Below are 19,743 nucleotides of genomic sequence, written 5' to 3'. Positions count from 1 at the left end.
ATGAAATGTGGTATGGCCACATTCCTTCGATGAGGCATCTCAGGGGTTTTGGTTCCACTTTTTATGCCTTGATACCTAAGGAATGGAGAAACAAACTTGGTGAAAATGGTCACAAATGTATCTTCTTTGGGTATTCAACTACCTCCAAAGCATATCGTCTCTATGATGAAGTGAATAAGAAGTTTATAATATCTAGAGATGTGATCTTTCTTGAATCTTCCAAGGCTAACAACATTGTTGAGCAACAAATTGAACACTTGGATAGATTCATACATGCAAAGTATTTTCGAGAGTATTATAATGAGATTCCACATCTTGAAGTGTGGATCCCTATATTGGATCAATATATGGAATCTCCTTCTAAAGCACTCTCTCCCCTACATGAAGCTCTAGTCACTGATCAAGATAACACTTTGAGTGATGTGATTGACAAAATTGGGAGGTTAAATCTTGATTCAACCCCATCTTAGTCAACTAAGCAGCCTATGCCATCTCAGAAAGGTCCTCCAAAATGGATGACAAAGATACTTGAAAGTGTTCGTCCTGATGAGGTTAGAAAGATAGGAATAAGAAGCTCAAATAGACATAATGGAGGTGATTTAGACGATCTTGATTCACATGTTGATATGGATTTTTCTAATGATTGTGAACTAAATTTGTCTACATATTTTGAACCAACTTCCTTCAAAGAGTTGCTTCTCGTGATGAATGGAAAGAAGCGATGCAGAAAGAATATGATGCTTTAATAAATAATGGCACCTGGAAGCTGGTTGATCCTCCAATAGGAACCAAACCAATTGGATGTAAGTGGGCCTTCAAGAAAAAGTATAAAGCAGATGACTAACTTAACAAGCATAAAACCATGCTTGTGGAAAATGGTTTTGCACAGAAGGAAGGGGTTGATTATGAGGAAACCTTTCCCTCATAGCAAAATGGGCTACAATCCGGACACTCTTTGCCTTGGAAGCTTAGAATAGTTGGAAATTCCATCAAATGGATGTAAAGATTTCTTTCTTGAATGGAGATTTGAAAGAAAATGTTTTGATGTCCCAACAAGAAGGATTTATTGTGAAGGATCAGAAGAAAAAAAGTATGAAATCTTGTAAACTCCTTGTATGGCCTCAAGCAAGAACTACGATCCTGGTACGAGAAGTTGATTGAGCATCTTTTGAAGCTCAATTTCAAACACTATGATCTTGATGATGCAACTTTGTTTGTCAAGAAAGTTGGAAAACCAGTTGTATATTTTGTGGTGTATGTAGATGATCGTTTGATGACAGGGAACAATGAGAGCTATGTTGCATCCATAAATAAAGAATTGAGGAAAGGTTTTGAAATGACATATTTGGGCTATGTTCACTACAATCTTGGTATTGAAGTAACCCAACGTCCGAAGCTTATATTCCTCTATCATAAGAAGTACATTGGAGAAATGTTGAATAGGTTTGGTATGGATGACTGTAATCCTTTAACTACTCCAATGGAACAAAATTTAAAGCTCACATCCATTGAAGGAAAATAATTTGAGGATGCAAAAAAGTACAAACAACTCATAAGAAGTCTCAACTACTTGACTACTACAAGAACATACATTTCATTTTTTGTTGGAATCCTCTCCAGGTTTATCCAAAAGCTTTGTGAGGGTCATTGGTCTGCTGGAAAAAGAGTTCTAAAGTACTTGAAGAGAACTCAAGATTTGGACTCAAGTATACATAGGTGGGTGACTTCAGCTTGATTGGATACTTTGATTCAAATTTTGATGGAGATAAAGAAACTGAGGTATATACTTTAGGTTGTGTTATGAGTCTTGGATGAGGAGTTGTCTCCTAGAGGCCACACAAACAATCATTTACAGGAGATCCCACAACTGAGCCAGAATATGTTAGGCCCCTATACTACTAGTGTAACCCCTTATTGTTATTAGTACAACCCGCTTATTATATTGATGTACCCATGTAGTGCCCATATTGTTACTAATGTGCCCCATAGAAGCCCACTATTGTTATTATTGTGCCCATACATTATTATTGTTATGTTGGCTCTGATTATGTTATGACCCCTTAGACTCCTATATATAGAAAGGAGGTCTTTTCATCTGTATCATCCAAGAATTGTTCATTTATGTAATGTAAAGGAGGTTTCCCCCTCGAAGAGGCTGAATTCTAAGGCGTTGATCTATCTTTTCTATCTTTTCTTGAGCTGGTTTCATAACATTTGGTATCAGAGCTTTGGATTCTAGGGTTTCGTTGCTCCAAACAGGTCATCGTGGCATTTTCGCTATAATTTTTTTCTGTGACGTTTCAGAAGTCGCAAAAAAAAACCCATTTGAGAAGAAATTGCGCTGAACCTTGGGTCTGAATTTCAGAGATTTTGACGCGATATTGGCGGAGATATGATCTAAGGAAGTTGGTCCTTTTCCAGACTCCTGAATTACATTCAAAACAGGTGACCTGGGGAAATCGTCATAACTTTCTCTCTAGGGATCGAATTGAAATTTCGTAAGAAGGTATAGAAAGAGGACAGACTGTAGCTTCTTGTATGCATTTTGTAGATCCAAAGGTTGAAACAGTGACTCGTGGCACATCGTACAAGTTCGCTCTACTGAACTAGTCTATAATCAGGTCATCTTGGGAGATTGTGCATAACTCTTTCTTGGAGAATCCAATTTGGATCAGACTGGTGGCATTGGAAAGAGGACACAGAGGGCTACTACAAGTCACAATTTCAGAACTTAAAGATCTGAAAGTACAGAGTTACATTCGTTTCAATGTAGAGCTCCTAAAATCAAGAAAAAGCAAGATGAGGAAGTTTGATTGCAAGGATCCGGTAAATTGGATACTTCAGATGGAGCAATATTTTGATATACATGGTGTACAACTGTTACAAAAGGTATGTATTGCATCTTCATATTTAGAACCAGATAAATTTTATGGTACAAAGGGCTTTGTTCTCGTAAAAAACTTGTTACGTGGTCAATTTTCACGGAGGAAATGATAGCACATTATGAGGATACAAAGAGAAACACCTTCTTTAGAGCAACACCACAACAATTGGAAAGAGTAAAAGGGCTTTGTGACATAGTGGAAAGCAAAATTATGGAAACCAGGAAGTGTACCCCTCACAACTATAAAGATGGAAGTTTTGTTTCTCCTAGCCTTCCATAACCTACAAGGGTTACACCACAACAATTGGAAGAAAAAAGAGAAAAAGAGCTTTGTTACAATTGTGATAGCAAATGCACTAAAGGTCATAAGTGTGCTGAGAAGAAATTATTTTACATAGAATATGAAGAGGAGGAAGAAAAGGATCAAGAAACATCAAAAGAAGAGGATATATGCCAGGACCCGACCCCAGAGAAAGAAGAAATGAATCAGAACATATCTTGTAAACTATTGGCAAGAATGACCACCCCTCAAACTCTCAAGATAGAAGGACATATCAAGAAGAAAAAGGTGCAAGAAGTGAAAGATCACATCAAGAAAGAAGAAATGAATCCAACCATACTTGTAATTCACTGGTCGGAATTACCACTCCTCAAACTATCAAGATAGAAGGACATATCAAGAAGAAAAATGTTCAAGAAGTGAAAGATCACATCGAGCGTCAAGAAATGAATCCGACCATATCTTGTAAAGGATTGGAAGAAATTACCACTCCTCAAACTCTAAAGATAGAAGGACATATCAAGAAGAAAAACGTTCAAGCAGTGAAAGATCACATCGAGCATCAAAAACAAGTTCTCCAACTTTTAAAGCATAACGCCACTTTGGTGCAAAATCAAATGAAACAACAGGTAGATCAACATCATAGTGAAAAATGTTTTGATGTAGGTGACTGTGTATTTTTACTGCTACATCTGAAGCAAGCTATTTATGAGAAGGAAATGTTGGCAATACTACATGCACTTAAAAAATGGCGACCTTACCGAATGGGAAGACTCTTCAAAGATGAGGATGTGGAAGCATTGTTTTGTGCTATTTCTATTATCCAACCAGATTGGATAAACGAAGCAAGGGATGAATGGAAGAAGGACAAAGAAGTATGACCACTTATTCAAAAGTTGCAAAAGATCCCAATTCAATCAATATTGCCAGATATTAAAAAGGAAAGAAAAATCATATTGGAACCTGGAGTAGTCACAGAAACAAGAACCCAACAGCTACGAAATCGATCAATTTCAGAGTATCTCATCAAGTGGAAGAACTTACCCGCTGAAGATTCCACATGGGAGGACAAGAATTTTATACAGAAGCATCAAGAACTACTCAAGCGTTGCGGACAACGCTTTTTGAAGGAGAGGGGCATGTTAGGCCCCTATACTACTAGTGTAACCCCTTATTGTTATTAGTACAACCCACTTATTATATTGATGTACCCATGTAGTTCCCATATTGTTACTAATGTGCCCCATAGAAGCCCACTATTGTTATTATTGTGCCCTTACATTATTATTGTTATGTCGGCTCTGATTATGTTATGACCCCTTAGACTCCTATATATAGAAAGGAGGTCTTTTCATTTGTATCATCCAAGAATTGTTCATTTATGTAATGTAAAGGAGGTTTCCCCCTCGAAGAGGCTGAATTCTAAGGCGTTGATCTATCTTTTCTATCTTTTCTTGAGCTGGTTTCATAACAGAATATGTGGTAGAAGTTGAAGTAACAAAGGAAATTGTGTGGCTCTGAAAAATTCTGAAAAATTTGCAGGAGAAACAAGTACATTCAACTCCTCTTTTAATTGACAACAGTTCTGCAATAAAGTTGGCCAAGAGCCCAAAGTTACATGACAGAACGAAACACATCAATGCAAAATACCATCTAATTTAACATCATTGAGGCAAAAACAATACACCTATGACATTGTTCCATCAATGAGAATATTGCATACATCTTCACCAAAGCTCTTGGAAGGGAAAAGATTGAAAGTTTCAGAATGATGCTTGAACATGCCAACATCCCTTCATATTAAGCAGGGGAATGTTGACACCTAATCTTTAGGATTAGGAAATCCTATGTAAATATTGTAAATAGAAAAATAAAGGAAGTTGGAAGGTGAAACCCAATAGTATCCCTCTCCTTATATATATCTATGTTCTATCTTAATGCAAATACAATAATTTCATTTAGAGTTACTCCTAGCCTGACAAGGTTTACCATTTAGCTTTTCGTAGAATCTTCCTTTTCAACCTAATTTTCCAAAGATTATCCTACCATTACCTTGTAGTTTTGGACCCCTTCTGTAAAATTATATCATCTGTCAACTCTGCTTGAGCATTTGGTGCCAATTCCTATATAGAAGGTAGGACATGTTCCTATTCCTGATCTAGCATGGAAGACTCATAGAGTTTCATATTATTTACATTCACCACTGAGTCAATGTGCATGTATGGGTGTGGATTGAGTCCATAGGTGTTACTCCAATCATTTCTAATATCTAAAATGGACCATATTGTAGAGCCTTGATTTTCTTTACTAGGACCCTGTAGCGTTTACTTGTTCAAGCACAACCATACTTTGTCTTCCACCTTGAATGAATTTTCTATCTTTTGTTAACCATGCATGGCCTTGTACTTTTTCTTGTGACTTCTATAGTGTCTCTTGAACTTGTCTATGGATTTTCCTCATCTTCTCAACAAACTTGTTTTCCACTAGGGCATACCCTATAAGATCCTCCCCCACTTCTCCTTGTCGCCCATATGCAACATCCAAAGGTGAGGTGGAAAATATATAAAAACAAGTTTCAAATGGGGCTTACTAGTAGAAGTGTGGACTTCTCTGTTGTAATATTGTTGTATATATACAACATTTTCATTCAAAGTCTTTAGATGCTTCTAATTGTATCCCATCAAAATTTGCACCAAAGTCCCATTGACTGCCTCTATTTTCCTATATGTTTATGGATGGAATGTTGTATACCTCTTTAACTTTGTGTTTATCTTCTCCCACAATGTAATCTAAAATGCACTAAGAAATCTAGTAACCCTGTCTAAAACAATGGTCCTCAGTATCCTAAAGTGCTCCCAAACCTATCCAAAGGACAAGTTTTCCACTTCTTGCATGTTGATGGTATTTTTATAAGGCATTAAAACACACATCTTGTTGAACCAATCAACTACCACAAACATGTAGTCACGTCCCTTCCTAGTTATTATTAAACCTCCCTCAAAGTCAATGGAAATTATTTTCCGAGGATGAGCAAATATAGGAAAGGGATGTTATGTTGGATGGAGTGTTGTCATTGATGTAAAATGGGAAGTTTAAGGGAGCAAAAATGTCATTCACAAATCAAAGAAAATAGTATAGCACTCCAATCTCTTGCATAACCTTATCAAATGAAGTCCAAGTGGTTGAAGTTTATTGATTTTTTTATTGAAGTTATGTTGTAATAACGCGTCTATGGATGGTATGGTTGGATAGTCCTCTATAAGAATTTTCCAACTATATATTACACTTGTAAAAACTCCTCCCAAATGAGAATTTATGATCATTTGAAGTTGGTAGATATAATGAGGACAAAAATGGTTGGATAGTCCTCTATAAGAATTTTCCAACTATATATTACACTTGTAAAAACTCCTCCCAAATGAGAATTTATGATCATTTGAAGTTGGTAGATATAATGAGGACAAAAAACACCAAATTTATTTGACAATCATCAAGTTTGTTAAAGATCACACATGTTGGGGGTAGATCCAAACATTGGTAAACAATCAACGATGTTAAGTGCACGCACATGTGTACTTTTTAACATAACTAAACATCATGCACCTTTCAATTGATCTGACGTTGAGAAATATCATGTATGGTATATTATATTGCAGAGATGCACGATGCTCAACAAGGAATGCACCCCAATATATTCCATGTGGTTTTCTTTGGAGTAATGACATGTTGACATGTGGCAAACATCTAATGGGTGTATAGGTGATAGGATATGACTAGTCGAATGCAAGGGTGACATGGAAACAAGATGATGACGTGGAATTTCCATGTAGCACTTTTGACAAGGATGCCAAAGTCGCAGATCCATATGGCAAAACAGTGACACATGGCAACATGTGACAAGCTCAAAGGAAATGATGTGGTAGGAAATGATGACATGGAAAGTGATAATGATGTGGCGTGAAGAGGATGATGTGGCATCATGTATTCATCTCTGTGGGTTTCGAGTTTAACATTTGATAGTGAAATTAGAATAAAAATGAAAAATATTTATTAAACATAACATTGTTTCATCTAAATTTTTCCATTCAATTTTAATATATATCCAACCAAAATTTAAATAAAAATTACAAACAAAACGCCTAATCTAGCCATCTAGGCATTGTTGCTCGTAAATGGAGTAACACTTATTCCTTTGTTTTAAACCAAACGCATAATCTGGCAATCGTTTTGCTGGTAAATGAAGTAACACTTTTTCCGGTTTTAAAATCATATTTACTGTATAAGATAAAAAATGTATTGAACTAATCATTCACTGAGTCTAAGAACTTAAATATTTACTTTTTAATTATACCTTTACCTTCTAACTTTACCTTACACGAAATAATAATTTTTCCCTTTGTAAAATTGTTATTATTATTAAAATATTAACTTATTTATAAAAAATTCAAAAAAGATGCTAAACTCAAATACATTTAATTTTAAAAATAATAATAAATAATAAATAATGAATTCTATCTCTATAAAAATTGTTATTATTATTATTATAACATTGACTTATTTGTCAAAAGTCCATTAAAAAGTACGCATCAAATTTAGTAAAAAATAATAATAAAAATAAAATAAAATGCAGAATGGAAATTTGCGAGGTATACAAGGACTAAGTACAAAACGGCTACGTATCCCTGACTGCGAGTAATGAATGATGTCCTATCCATATGGAATTCGTTATTAAAATATTTATTAATTGGACTCAATTGGCCAAAAGTACGCATACGTCTTGGGATAAAGTTTCAGAATGGGATCCTTTAAGATTCAGATGTAGTAGCCTCTGACTTTGATGTTTGAGGTTAATGTTGATATTTAAACATAGAGTTTGTCATTTCAATATTAATCAATTGCAATTTTTTTCCTTTCTTTTTTTTCTTGCCTTTTTTTCCTTCCTGTTTTCCTTTGGAAACCTTTCCAGTCAGGGGAAAAACAGTTAGGGTTGGGAATCATGGCAACTGTCTTGCCTCTAACTTCCCCCTTGAGAAGTGGCCAGTTTCTTTTGAAAACATTTCTTAAAAAATTTTCTTTCAAAGAAAAGAACTAATATTATTTAAATTCAAAACCATAATGTTGTCAATCCAGTTCATCATTTACCACAGTAAAATCAAATAGTTACATTTATCCCGGGGCATTACATCTCCCCCTCCTGAAATTGGACATCGTCCCGATGTCCGTTGACCAAGAACAACTCCGGATAAGCTTTCTTCATGAGCTCCTCATCTTCCCAGGTGGCCTCATCAGGCCCAAAGTGCTGCCATTGCACTTTGAATTGGATAATAGCTCGCTTTCGTAGCTATACTTCTCTCCAGTCGAGAATGCTCAACGGCTCAACCAAGACCTCTCCTTTCGGTTCGACCTGCAATATGAAATATTCTAAATTAGTTTTTTTTTTACTTTCAGACTGGTCTACTGGAAGTAATTCTCACCTGAATATCCTGCCATTTGATCACATGTTTAGGGTCATAAATGTATTTTTTTAACACAGAGACATGGAAGACATTGTGGACCCGGATGTGACTTGGCAGGGCGAGCTGGTAAGCCACCGGCCCAATCCTTGCCAAGACCTGGAATGGTCCACAATATCGGGGCACCAACTTGGCACACCTTCTCCATTGCAGTGTACTCCTCCTTGCTTGAATTCTCACATATACATGGTCACCGACTTGGTATTCTTTAAACCTCCTCTTCCAGTCAGCAAAGTTCTTTTGCCTATCTTGAGTAGCTTTTAAATTGGATCGTACCTTTTTGACCATTTCCTCCATCTCCTTAAGCATTTCTGGCTCTAACCTTAATTTGTCTTTAGGTCCACCCCATCTTGAGGGTGTGCGGCATTTCCGCCCATACAAGACCTCAAAGGGGCTCATTTGTAAGGAAGTATGATAGCCGTTATTGTATGCAAACTCAACCAAGTGCAAATACTCCTCCCACTGAGTTGGTTGCTACATTACATAGGCTCTTAACATGTCTTCTACCACCTGGTTCACCCGTTCTGTTTGTCCGTCGGTCTGGGGGTGATACGTTGTACTGAAGTTCAGCTGTGTCCCTAATTCTGCAAATAATGTCTTCCAAAAGACCGATGTGAATTTCACATCACGGTCTGAGATTATCGTCTTCGGTAGTCCATGCAATCTAAACACATTTTGCATGAAGATATGGGCAATCTGTACAGCTTTGTAGGTGGATTTCACAGGTATAAAATGTGCCGCTTTACTCAATTTGTCCACCACCACCATGATAGAGTCATTATTCTTTTTGGTCTTAGGCAGCCCTATTATAAAATCCATAGAAATGGTTTCCCACTTCCATTCCGGAATGGGTAAGGGTTGTAATAGCCCCGCTGGATGTTGATGCTCTGCCTTAATTTGTTGGCACTCCAAACACCGTGCTAAATACTCGGCCACATTCTTCTTCATACCCGGCCAATAGTACTCTTTTCGAAGCGCAGTGATCATTTTCTGATACCCTGGGTGTCCAACATAGTGACTGATGTGGAATTCATCCAAAATCAGATTTTTAAGACTATTTTGATTGGGTACATATAGCCTCTTTTTGTAATACAACATTCCAGCATCATCTACCTCATAGCTTGGCCGATTCTCCTCGCTGGTAGGCTGTTGTACTTGCTGTTTTATTTGTTGGTATACAGTATCTGGTTCTGCTACCTTTTTTATCATTTCCTCGAAGGGGCTTTTCCATTTGCTAAAGGAAATTTCATACAAACATTGTAATTTCCGACTTAAAGCGTCCGCCACCCGGTTTTCTTTCCCCTTCAAGTGTTTGATGTCAAAGTCAAAACCACTTAGGAAATCTACCCACCGTGCTTGCCTCGCGTTTAAAGTGGGCTGGCTAAAATAATTGGTCAGACTGTGGTGGTCTGTCAGTAATAAAAATTTCCTTCCCATGAGATAGTGTCGCCACATCTTCAAGGCGTGTATGACGGCTGCCAGCTCTAAGTCATAAGCAGAATATTTCTGCTCATGCTCTTTTAGTTTCCTTGACTCGTAAGCAATTACTTTCCCTTCTTGCATCAACACGCCTCCCACACCTTCCTTGCTTGCGTCAGTGCACACCACATAGTCCTTATTAGGATCAGCTATGCTCAAAATGGGTGCGGTGGTGAGCAGGTGCTTAAGCTGCTCAAAACTCTTTTGACATTCCGAGGTCCATTTGAATGCTCTTCCTTTTTTTTGTAAGGAAGTGATGGGGTATGCTACTCTTGAGAAGCCTTCCACAAATCGTCTGTAATAATCGGCTAACCCCATAAAGGACCTGATGTCTGCTACATCTTTCAGTACGGGCCACTCCATTATGGTCTTTATCTTTTCAGGGTCCACCGCGATCCCTTCCTTTGTGATTATATGACCCAGATACTGTATTTCTTCCTTGAAGAAGTCGCACTTGCTGAACTTGGCATATAACTGGTGTTCTCGAAGGGTTTGCAACACCAACCTGAGGTGCTCCTTGTGCTCTTCCATAGTGCGGGAATATATCAATATATCATCGATGAATATCAGCACAAATCTATCCAAATATTGATGAAATATGTTGTTCATCAAGCACATGAAAGTGGCGGGGGCATTAGTTAACCCAAAGGGTAGCACCACAAACTCGTAATGTCCATACCTTGTCCTAAAAGCTGTTTTAGCTATGTCCTCTTCCTTAATCCTGATTTGGTGATATCCTGATCGCAGATCGATCTTGGAGAATACGGTTGCACCTTTCACTTGGTCGAAAAGTTCGTCAATCCGAGGTAGAGGATACTTATTTTTGATAGTCAGTTTGTTCAACTGACGATAATCTATACACATGCGAAGGGTCCCGTCTTTTTTCTTAACAAATAATACTGGAGCCCCCCAGGGAGACACACTGGGGCGAATATAATTTTTGTCTAACAGCTCCTGTAGCTGCATTTTTAACTCTGTCAGCTCAGGTATACTCATTCTATAGGGCGCTCGAGATACCGGTGCTGCCCCAGGTACCAATTCGATAGTAAAGTCTATATCCCTCTTAGGCGGCAGTCCGGGAATCTCTTCTGGAAACACATCAGCAAATTCTTGTATCACAGGGATGTTGTCCAATGTGGTTGTTTTATCTTTTGAGTTGGCATAGCCCACTTGAATTGCATAAATCTGACACCCCTTTCTAATGCATTTCGCTAACTGAGATGTAGTTATTGGCCGAACCTGCACTGGCTGCTTAATTCCTTGCATTTCCTGCCTTGCTCCATGTTCATCCCTATAATAAATAGTCTTTGTTTTGCAGTTGACCAATGACCAGTGCTTTTCTAACCAGTCCATACCGATCAGAACATCATATGAACCAAGGGGAAGCACATTTAAATATGCCATCACTGGCTGCCCTGCTATTTTTAAAGAACAGTTATTAACTTTTGCAAGCACCCGCCTTTTGGCCCTCGTAGCCAACTGTACTAGCCACAAATTTTTGAATTTAACAAGTTGTAGTTTACAATGTTCTACCACCTTAGGACTAATATAACTTAATATGACTCCAGGATTAATTAAAACAACTATAGTAAGGTCTTAGATTTTACCCTCGAATTCCACCATTGTCGGCTGGTCTCCGCCTGACGATCGTCTAGGGCTGCATTAATCCTTGTTATGCTATGTCCTACGTCGCCGACTGTCGATGCTTCATGAATTTGGGATAACTATTCGGTTCCCTTTCGTTGCGGACAATTTTTGACTTAGTAAGGCCCTCCACAACCCCAACACTGTACTGGAGGTATTGCTGTCCCTTTGCTATCCAATCTTGCTGGTTGTTCGCCGACTCTAGACTCACTGGTTGGCTTGGATTTGAATGAGTTTTTCTATATAGTTTTGTTGTTCTGCCCCTTGCCAACTCCCTTTCTTCCACCACTGCGATTTCCTTTACTGTTTCCAGCTGACTTATTACCTCTTTTATCATTCCATCTTTTACCTGGAACTTCCCCTTTCTGTTTACTCTGCTGGTAACAAATCCTGGCTTTACGTATGGCTTCGTCCATTGTCTTGGGATTGTCAAACTCAATCCTTTCTCACATATACAGGGGTAAACTACTAACAAATCTTTGCACCTTAGCTTTTTCCTCTCTAATATAAGGCACATAACGAAGCAAGGAAGTAAAACGGGTGATAAATTCGTCCATGGTCTGCTGCCCCAACCGCAAGTCATGGAATTCCCTTGCCTTTTTGTCGTAAAAATGCTCGGTCAGGTATCTTTCTTTGAAGTACCTTTGAAATTTTTCCCAAGTTATGGTCTGTTCGCTTACTCCCTTTACGATCTTAACTTCTTCCCACCACAGGGTGGCTTTTCCCTACAGTTGGAAAATGGCCAGCCGTGCCTTAAGGTTGTGATCGTATTCGTATAACTGGAAATATTTGTTCATATTAATCAACCATGCCTCAGCTGCTTCCTCCTGTTCCCCGTCGAAGTGCGGTGGTTTAATCTTATGGAACTCTCCTTGCAACTCTATCTGTTGCCTTTTTGAGGTCTGTTGTTCAGATGCATTATCAGATCATTCCTCCCTCTCTTCCAACCCTTCAGGTTCTGTGTGGTGGTTCTGTTCTTCAGACATTCTTTGCTGTTCCACACTGGGATTAGCTGGCGGCTGGTTCTGTTTGTCAGACAGGCTTTTTATAATTCTCTCTTGTTCCATTGTTAGTCGTGCATTATCTTCACGTAACCGGGCCATTTCATTTTTCAATTCCTGCACTGTCTCCAAAATAGCCTGGTTTGTATTGCGAGCTTCCTCTTCGAGCTGTACCCATAATTCTGGGTTATCTCCCGGGTTTGTTGCAGGTCCCTGTCCTGCTACAAATCTGTGTGGTCCACTGCTTGCCCTTCTCATGCTGGCTGTCTGTTGTTTTGTCCTGGTCTTGGCCTAAGAATCTGAGCAGAGAACAGGTTTAGCATGACAGTTTTTTTTTAATATAATTAGAAATGTAGAATATATATATAGTGAATTTACTTTAGTCAGTTATTCCCCAGAGGCCACAGTTTTGAAAACGTGGCTCTGATACCACTTGTCATACTCCCTAAACATTTTTTTTTTTAAATTACCAGCATTTACCACCTATGTAAACTGTCACTGTTAAATACCATGCATTTACACATATTCTCATGCCATTACTTTGCTCGGCGTGTTATATTAAACTTATGCAATTTCAAAGTAAATTAATTCTTCTGCCTATGTGTACAAGGATCCATCTCCCAACGAAGATGGCAATCCTCAGCATTTACTCTGGTTACGGAAAGGTTTGTTATACGCCGTCGATTGGGTGTGGGAGGATGAGTCATGAGTCCGAGACCGTCGACTCCACCACCTTACTGTTGTTGATTTGGTATGTTTCATTAATGTCTGCACTGCCACTGTACGTGGCAGGTGCAGCACTGCCCAAACACAGCTATCGCCTCAGGATCCTTACTCAATCAACGGTTTGGGAGTCAGCTCGACGATCCGATGGTGGTAGACAGTGCAGGTCTATTCACATTGCATGGTCTCTTCACAGAAGCTCATTCCTTCGCCATTTGCCTAGGCTGCTGCTTGAATGCCATTCTCATTCATGGGTCTGTGCGTTCAACTCTTGGATTCCAGTTTGCTACCAGGTGGTGTTCATGCTGCTACCGCCTGAATTATGCACTCGAACTCGGCTACGGGTAAGCCATTCCTATTTCCACATGCGGCATCATTTGCCACTGTTACAAATGCTAGGAATCTCTTTGGTTTTACTCGCCTTGTATGAAGCAGAATGTTTTATGGCTCAGTCACTAGCTGATACCGTTTCTTCTGTGCAGGGTTCTCACACGTCCGCCCTCAGATTTGGCTTTGCTTGGGAACCCAGTGCCACAAAAATGGATTCAAGCTCCGACGTTCCAGGTATGAGGTCTAAGGCCGGTTGAATACATCAATTGTTTCCCTCTTTTCTCCTAGAAAACTATTGCGCGAGGGTTTCTAGACTAGAACTGTGTTTAAAATTGTGTATATGATGCTTAGGTTCTCCGACAATTTGTCCTGTACAGGGGACCAGCCTCATCGAGGCCTCTCTCAGGCTCAACGCCTCTGGCTAGCTCAGTTGTATTTATGCTTTCAGTTATTTGGGTCCCTGCTAGGTTTCATGAAGACATTGGGACCGAGCCCTCTGTTGGCTTCCCCTACTTTTCTGTAAATGTAACTACTGTATTATTCCGGTTGAATGTAAAGTTTTTTTTTTAATTTAAAGGAACACTTCGGTTTGGGTAGTATTCGGCCTGGTGACACATGCCGAGAGCCAAACTCTTACAATTTCCTGACGAGTCAGTTTTTGGTACTCGTGCAATATATACATATGTTTATCAAGTTCCCTGACTTCTTACAATGGATTTGGCTGTAATATTGTATGGTTCTGTTGATTTTCTTGACTATTCGGAATGTCATGATACAGTACTCAGTTTATTGAATGGTTTGTTCAGATTTGATCAATAACGAATCTACCCTTCCTGGGTCAATGCATCTATGGATTATACTTGCTTTCCTTTGTGTTTGGTTATACGTTACAGTTTTTGCTATGATGCCTTACTTTCTTTGAATTACCAGCTTCACGCATAGTGACAGGATTTTTGTAGTCACAATTTCTACGTCCTCTGCTTTTGTAATTTCCTACTGAGTTTTCTTTTATTTGATAACGAATGAATTGCTTGTGCGCTCTCACCTTAGAGCTGTTTGATTGATTCACCCTGAGAATTATAACTACGATCACTTAATTGTATTTTTTTTGTGTATATGAATCTGTCTCGATTATCTTGCGACACATTTTGGCAGTACGCCTCAATTGAGGTTTATTTGTCTATTGTGGTATAAATGCTCCATGCAGTCATGTGTCTATCTCGGATCCCCTAAAGTGAGGGTAACAGATTATGACTGTTGGGTTTTAATTTATGCATGGCCACCAAGCATACTCGATTTGTTTTAAAAGAGTAGTTTCCAGGTTATAAACTAACAGAAGTAGCGTAGCCACCCTGTCTATAGTTTTACCAGACAGTAAGCTAATTCCGTTAGCGGTCTTCCCCTGTGAATGTGTTTTCGGCTTCATTCTCAGCCACAGTTAATTCTTAGAGCAATTCTAGAAGTAATACCCTATATCTGAGGTTCTGGAAATACTACCCTACACCTAGGGTTTGGGAAAACGGAACCCTGCCCCTAGGGTTCTGGGTATAAGTACAATATGCATTATACATTCTTTTGCAGTCAGCAATTCAACCCTTACTACCGAGCCTACAATAATAGCTACCATCTATTTTCTTATCAACACTCTGGGTTAAGACCCCGTTTTCCCCATCTCTAAATAAATAACTGCAACATTACAATCATCTAATACAGCATGCCTCCTCAATGTTTAGAGTTTCCTTTTCTTTTCTTTTTTGTAAAAAGAAATAGAGAACAGTTTAGTCCTTACCTGGGTCACTGTTGCTTGTTAATTACTTGAAAGCTGAGATTACCTCTGCGCATCTCTGTTCTCCTGCTTTCAATCTGCCACCCGTCCATGAGATTCGTCCTCCGGGACTAGAATCTCCCCCCTTGCTCTCTTGCAGGACCACTGTCCGCAGCAAGATGTTTGCACTTAGTGCCTGGCTATCTGGTCATCACCAGACTTAGCCAATTTCATTTGTCTTTTTCCTCCCTCTGTCTGTCCCAACAACGCAGAGCATCCCAATTTTTTTTTTTTCCTTCATGTTTTCCTTTGGAAACCTTTCGAGTGAGGGGAAAAACAGTTAGGGTTGGTAATCATGGCAACTGTCTTGCCTCTAACTTCCCCCTTGAGCAGTGGCCAGTTTCTTTTGAAAACATTTCTTAAAAAAATTTCTTTCAAAGAAAAGAACTAATATTATTTAAACTCAAAACCATAATATTGTCAATCCAGTTTATCATTTATCACAGTAAAATCAAATAGTTACATTTATTCGGAGGCATTACATCACATATTTCACTAAGCACTTTCATGCACACTTTCTTCATATTCTTTGTTTCATCGAGCTCCACTTTGAATAAATGATAGTACTTGACCTTCATTCCGTTTCGGATTGCATTCCGACTATGAACCTCCTCAAAACAGGAATCTTGGGATATCAAAATCCCTTTATGATAGAGGGAGGAGCCCAAAAGTAAGTAGTAATTTTCCAATGGAAGATCCATCCATGATAAAGTCAAACACGGACGAGGATTAAAATCCCTTGCGTCCATCTGCTCATGCGTAGGAACATTCGAGCCCCTCAAATATGACAGAAATAGTTGCTGCGTAGGAACATTCTAGCCCTCAAATATCATAGAAATAATTGTTGCATTATCTGGTGGTGGGATTTTATCCTTCCCCCTTCCCTATATTCAACTATCAATTGCCAATTAAAAACAAATAGCGTGCCTCTGCAAATTCAAAATATAAGATTTAGCGGCATATTCAAATAGCTTTGGTTCTTTGATTAAATTTAAAACATGATTCATTGACCATAAAGACCGTATTAGGATAGAGGTAGTTCGGAATCCGAATGCACAATGGGCATGGTATATCCATCACCCATAAACAATGGATGATGGTGTCATTGGTTTCATACTTACAAAGGTACGCGGTAATCCTCAGGCAACCACCAAAGTGGGCATGGAAATCCCTCAGGCCAGGAGCGGCCAGAAACCTTCACCATGGTATGCATGACCATCTAGACAATGTCACATCAGTCTTCAAATATTCGCATGTTTAGATTAGTTTAAACATAGAATTTGTCATCTCAAGATATAGGATACTCAAATTTGATTGTGAGTTTTAGGAATTTGATTGTGTCTTTTTGAATAAAATTATGCACCATGTTACAACCCTTTTATTACAAATTAAGCAATACACACAAATTTACAGCCCACATGTTACCCTCAGGTGCAGTAAATGCGCTGCAACCAAATGTTTATTGTTTGCTATTCTCCCAATCATCTTATATATCTGCCAAAGCAACAAGAGAGTACTGCGGAAAGTTACTGAAAAATAAACGTGTAATGCAGACTCTATCTTCAGCAAAGTGTTGAAGGTCTAAGTTGTCTTTCTGAACTGTTGGTTTTTTTTTTTCAAAACAATAATTTCTACAAAAATTACAACAGATACAGAACAGATCAATTACACAGGTTGAAATATCAAGAGCCACTCTTTAGTAAATGAAGGACAACAGGAATGCTATTGGTATCCAAAATCTTTGTCCTTAGAACAAATGGATAGCTATCTCTCTCGCGGTGGCGTAGTCAGCTTATGTAGGGTTCAAGCATTGAGTTAGTTATTTTATACGATGTGAAAACAGTTACCATCGTGAACATAGTAGATCCTCAATGATTATAGATTCAGTGAAGTATGAAACTTCGTATCAAAACAGGGAGTGCAGAACAAAAACAAAGAAGTCCACAAGTAGTTGAAGAAAAAGCATGAAAGATAACTCCTGCACTGAGTTTCCTTGGAGATATATGTGCACTGAAAATTTACATTAGAAAGCTATATTGTGTGTGTATATATATATATATATATATATATATTATAGCCTAATTACAATGAACGTTGTTTCGCGGGAGTGATAAGAATGTTAAGTTAGATATACAGAAAGCAAAGTCACAGCGATCTCAATATTAATTCTGAATACCAATTTTTTAGTAGTCTTATCATCTTATTGTAATGGCATATCCATAAGGTGGAATTTTGTTCCACCTTTATACTTTCATTCCTTGTATGATCTCCCTGAACTTAGTGACGATGGATTACTTGAACTTAAGGATGATGAATTACCGTGAAAGAGATCCAAGAGACGAGTTTCCAGCTCCTCAGGCGTGTACTTTATATACATCTCATAGTGTCTCCCACTTTCCAAACACTTGCCCACTCTACCCAAGATGGACCGATAGGCTGGTATCATTTTCTCAGCGATTGAAATCCTAATCTCCTCCCTGAGCTGCATATCCGGCACCATCCAACCAGAATGCTTCGTGAGTGCCTCTTCAATTGCAAAATAGAAACCCTTGAATCTATCCTTCAGGTCATGCTGTGACGTCCCAGTGGAAGCACTCCCGCTCACATGAATCCCCTCATCCCTCAAACAATTAAGAGGCTTCATCCAGGCCGCTCGCTCATAATTTGCGGCATAATGTCTAACATTTTCCTGATTTTTCCTTAGCCAGCTATACCCTAACAGCCCTAAAAGCTTCGAACCTTTGACCTTCTTCACGATGTAATGAAGACTGTTCATGAGAAACAGGTATGACAGAGTAGCATCCTTGTAGAGGTTAGATTTTGAATGTATCTTACATTGCAGGATGGTGATAATCCATCCCAGTTTCACAGACCGAGAAGAGGTCGGGCTGATTCATTATCATGATGGCTATCCAAGTCCCCAAACATCCGCATAAGGCCATCAGGCAGGGCCAGCTTGGGGATATCAATTGGTGGATTGGTCATTATGTTCCTGAGAGCCTCCTTGTAATCAGACAGAAAGCTCAGATAATTCATAGCATACCTTGTAAGCGGATGAATGGTGCCGCCTGGGACTGGGGTTTTTGAATTTGCCGCGTTGACTGCATTCTCGAATTTCTTCAAAATCCCCTGTGCCGAGTCCCCCAGCCGAATTACGATCGTAGAGGCTTGCATCCTCACGCTTGCGCACGATTCTTGGTTTAAAACGGTGTCGATGTCGGGCATAAGGGCCAACAGAAACCCATACATATCGAGCACCCTGAAGATCCTTTTGCTGGAATTTTTACTCATGGCCACAGAATCGCCAAAATCCAGAAGCTTCGTCACCGGCCCTTTGACGACCTCAGCGAAACAGGAATCCCTGACGTTATTAAAACCTGAAAAAATCTCGTCACAGAGACGTTTCTCGCTCGCCAACAGAATTCTTACCGCAATACTCATGACGCGTATCCAGTTCTTGATCCTATTGTCCAGAATTCCCCATTCCATCTTATGCACATTGCTCGTACTAAGCTGATCGACGCCGATTCTGTTGAGACACCCTTCAATTACAGGGTTTCTGATTGTAAGATTTTGAGATACACAGATAGATCTAGATCTGTAAAACAATAACAAGCTTGCAAGAGAACGAAGAAAGCAAGCAAGAATTGAGAAAGAATGAAAAGTAAATTCTACATTATGAGGTTTAGAATAAATACACAAAAGCAACTAAGTTAAGCTTAGTTGTGCATGCAGCTAACTAAAGCTAAGTGTGCTGTGCCGCATGCATGCAAGCAATAAGTTAACTAGAGCTAATCTAGGTGCATGTACACCAACATAACTAGTCTACAGCTAGTCTAAGTCTACGGCTAGTCTACGGCTAGTGTATGTACACCAACACCCCCCCTTAAGCATAACTTAGTTGAGTGTGATGAATGAGTCCCGGCAACACGGCCATTTTAGGTACCCATATACAAAAAATGAGGAAAGAGGGAAAACCCAATGGGAAGAAAACCCCCCTCAAAATATAATGCAAAAGTAAAAAAAAGAAACTGCTAGGCAGTCATGTCCTTCACCCCGAGTCG

At 39.0% G+C, this 19,743-nt stretch overlaps 1 protein-coding gene and 1 pseudogene across 1 annotated transcript; both read right to left on the bottom strand.

Annotated features, from left to right (window-relative positions):
* Positions 1-15,665: 15,665 nt before the first annotated feature.
* LOC149189371 (exocyst complex component EXO70A1-like) lies at positions 15,666-18,455 on the bottom strand. The gene is made up of 2 exons (XM_089410207.1): positions 17,999-18,455; positions 15,666-15,823 (listed from the first exon to the last, which is right to left on the bottom strand). Exons 1-2 carry the CDS (start codon positions 18,453-18,455, stop codon positions 15,666-15,668), a joined length of 615 nt encoding a protein of 204 aa, XP_089266333.1.
* Positions 18,456-18,544: 89 nt separating this feature from the next.
* On the bottom strand, positions 18,545-19,168 carry LOC149189370 (exocyst complex component EXO70A1 pseudogene; annotated as a pseudogene).
* Between the last annotated feature and the right edge of the window lie 575 nt (positions 19,169-19,743).

This window comes from Pinus tabuliformis, chromosome 3_1 (genome assembly GCF_031772625.1).
Source record: "Pinus tabuliformis cultivar Carrire ecotype Pingquan chromosome 3_1, CPIR1, whole genome shotgun sequence".
Lineage (NCBI taxonomy): Eukaryota > Viridiplantae > Streptophyta > Pinopsida > Pinales > Pinaceae > Pinus > Pinus tabuliformis.
The sequence above is the reverse complement of the archived record's forward strand: the minus strand, read 5'-3'. Positions and strand labels throughout refer to the sequence as shown.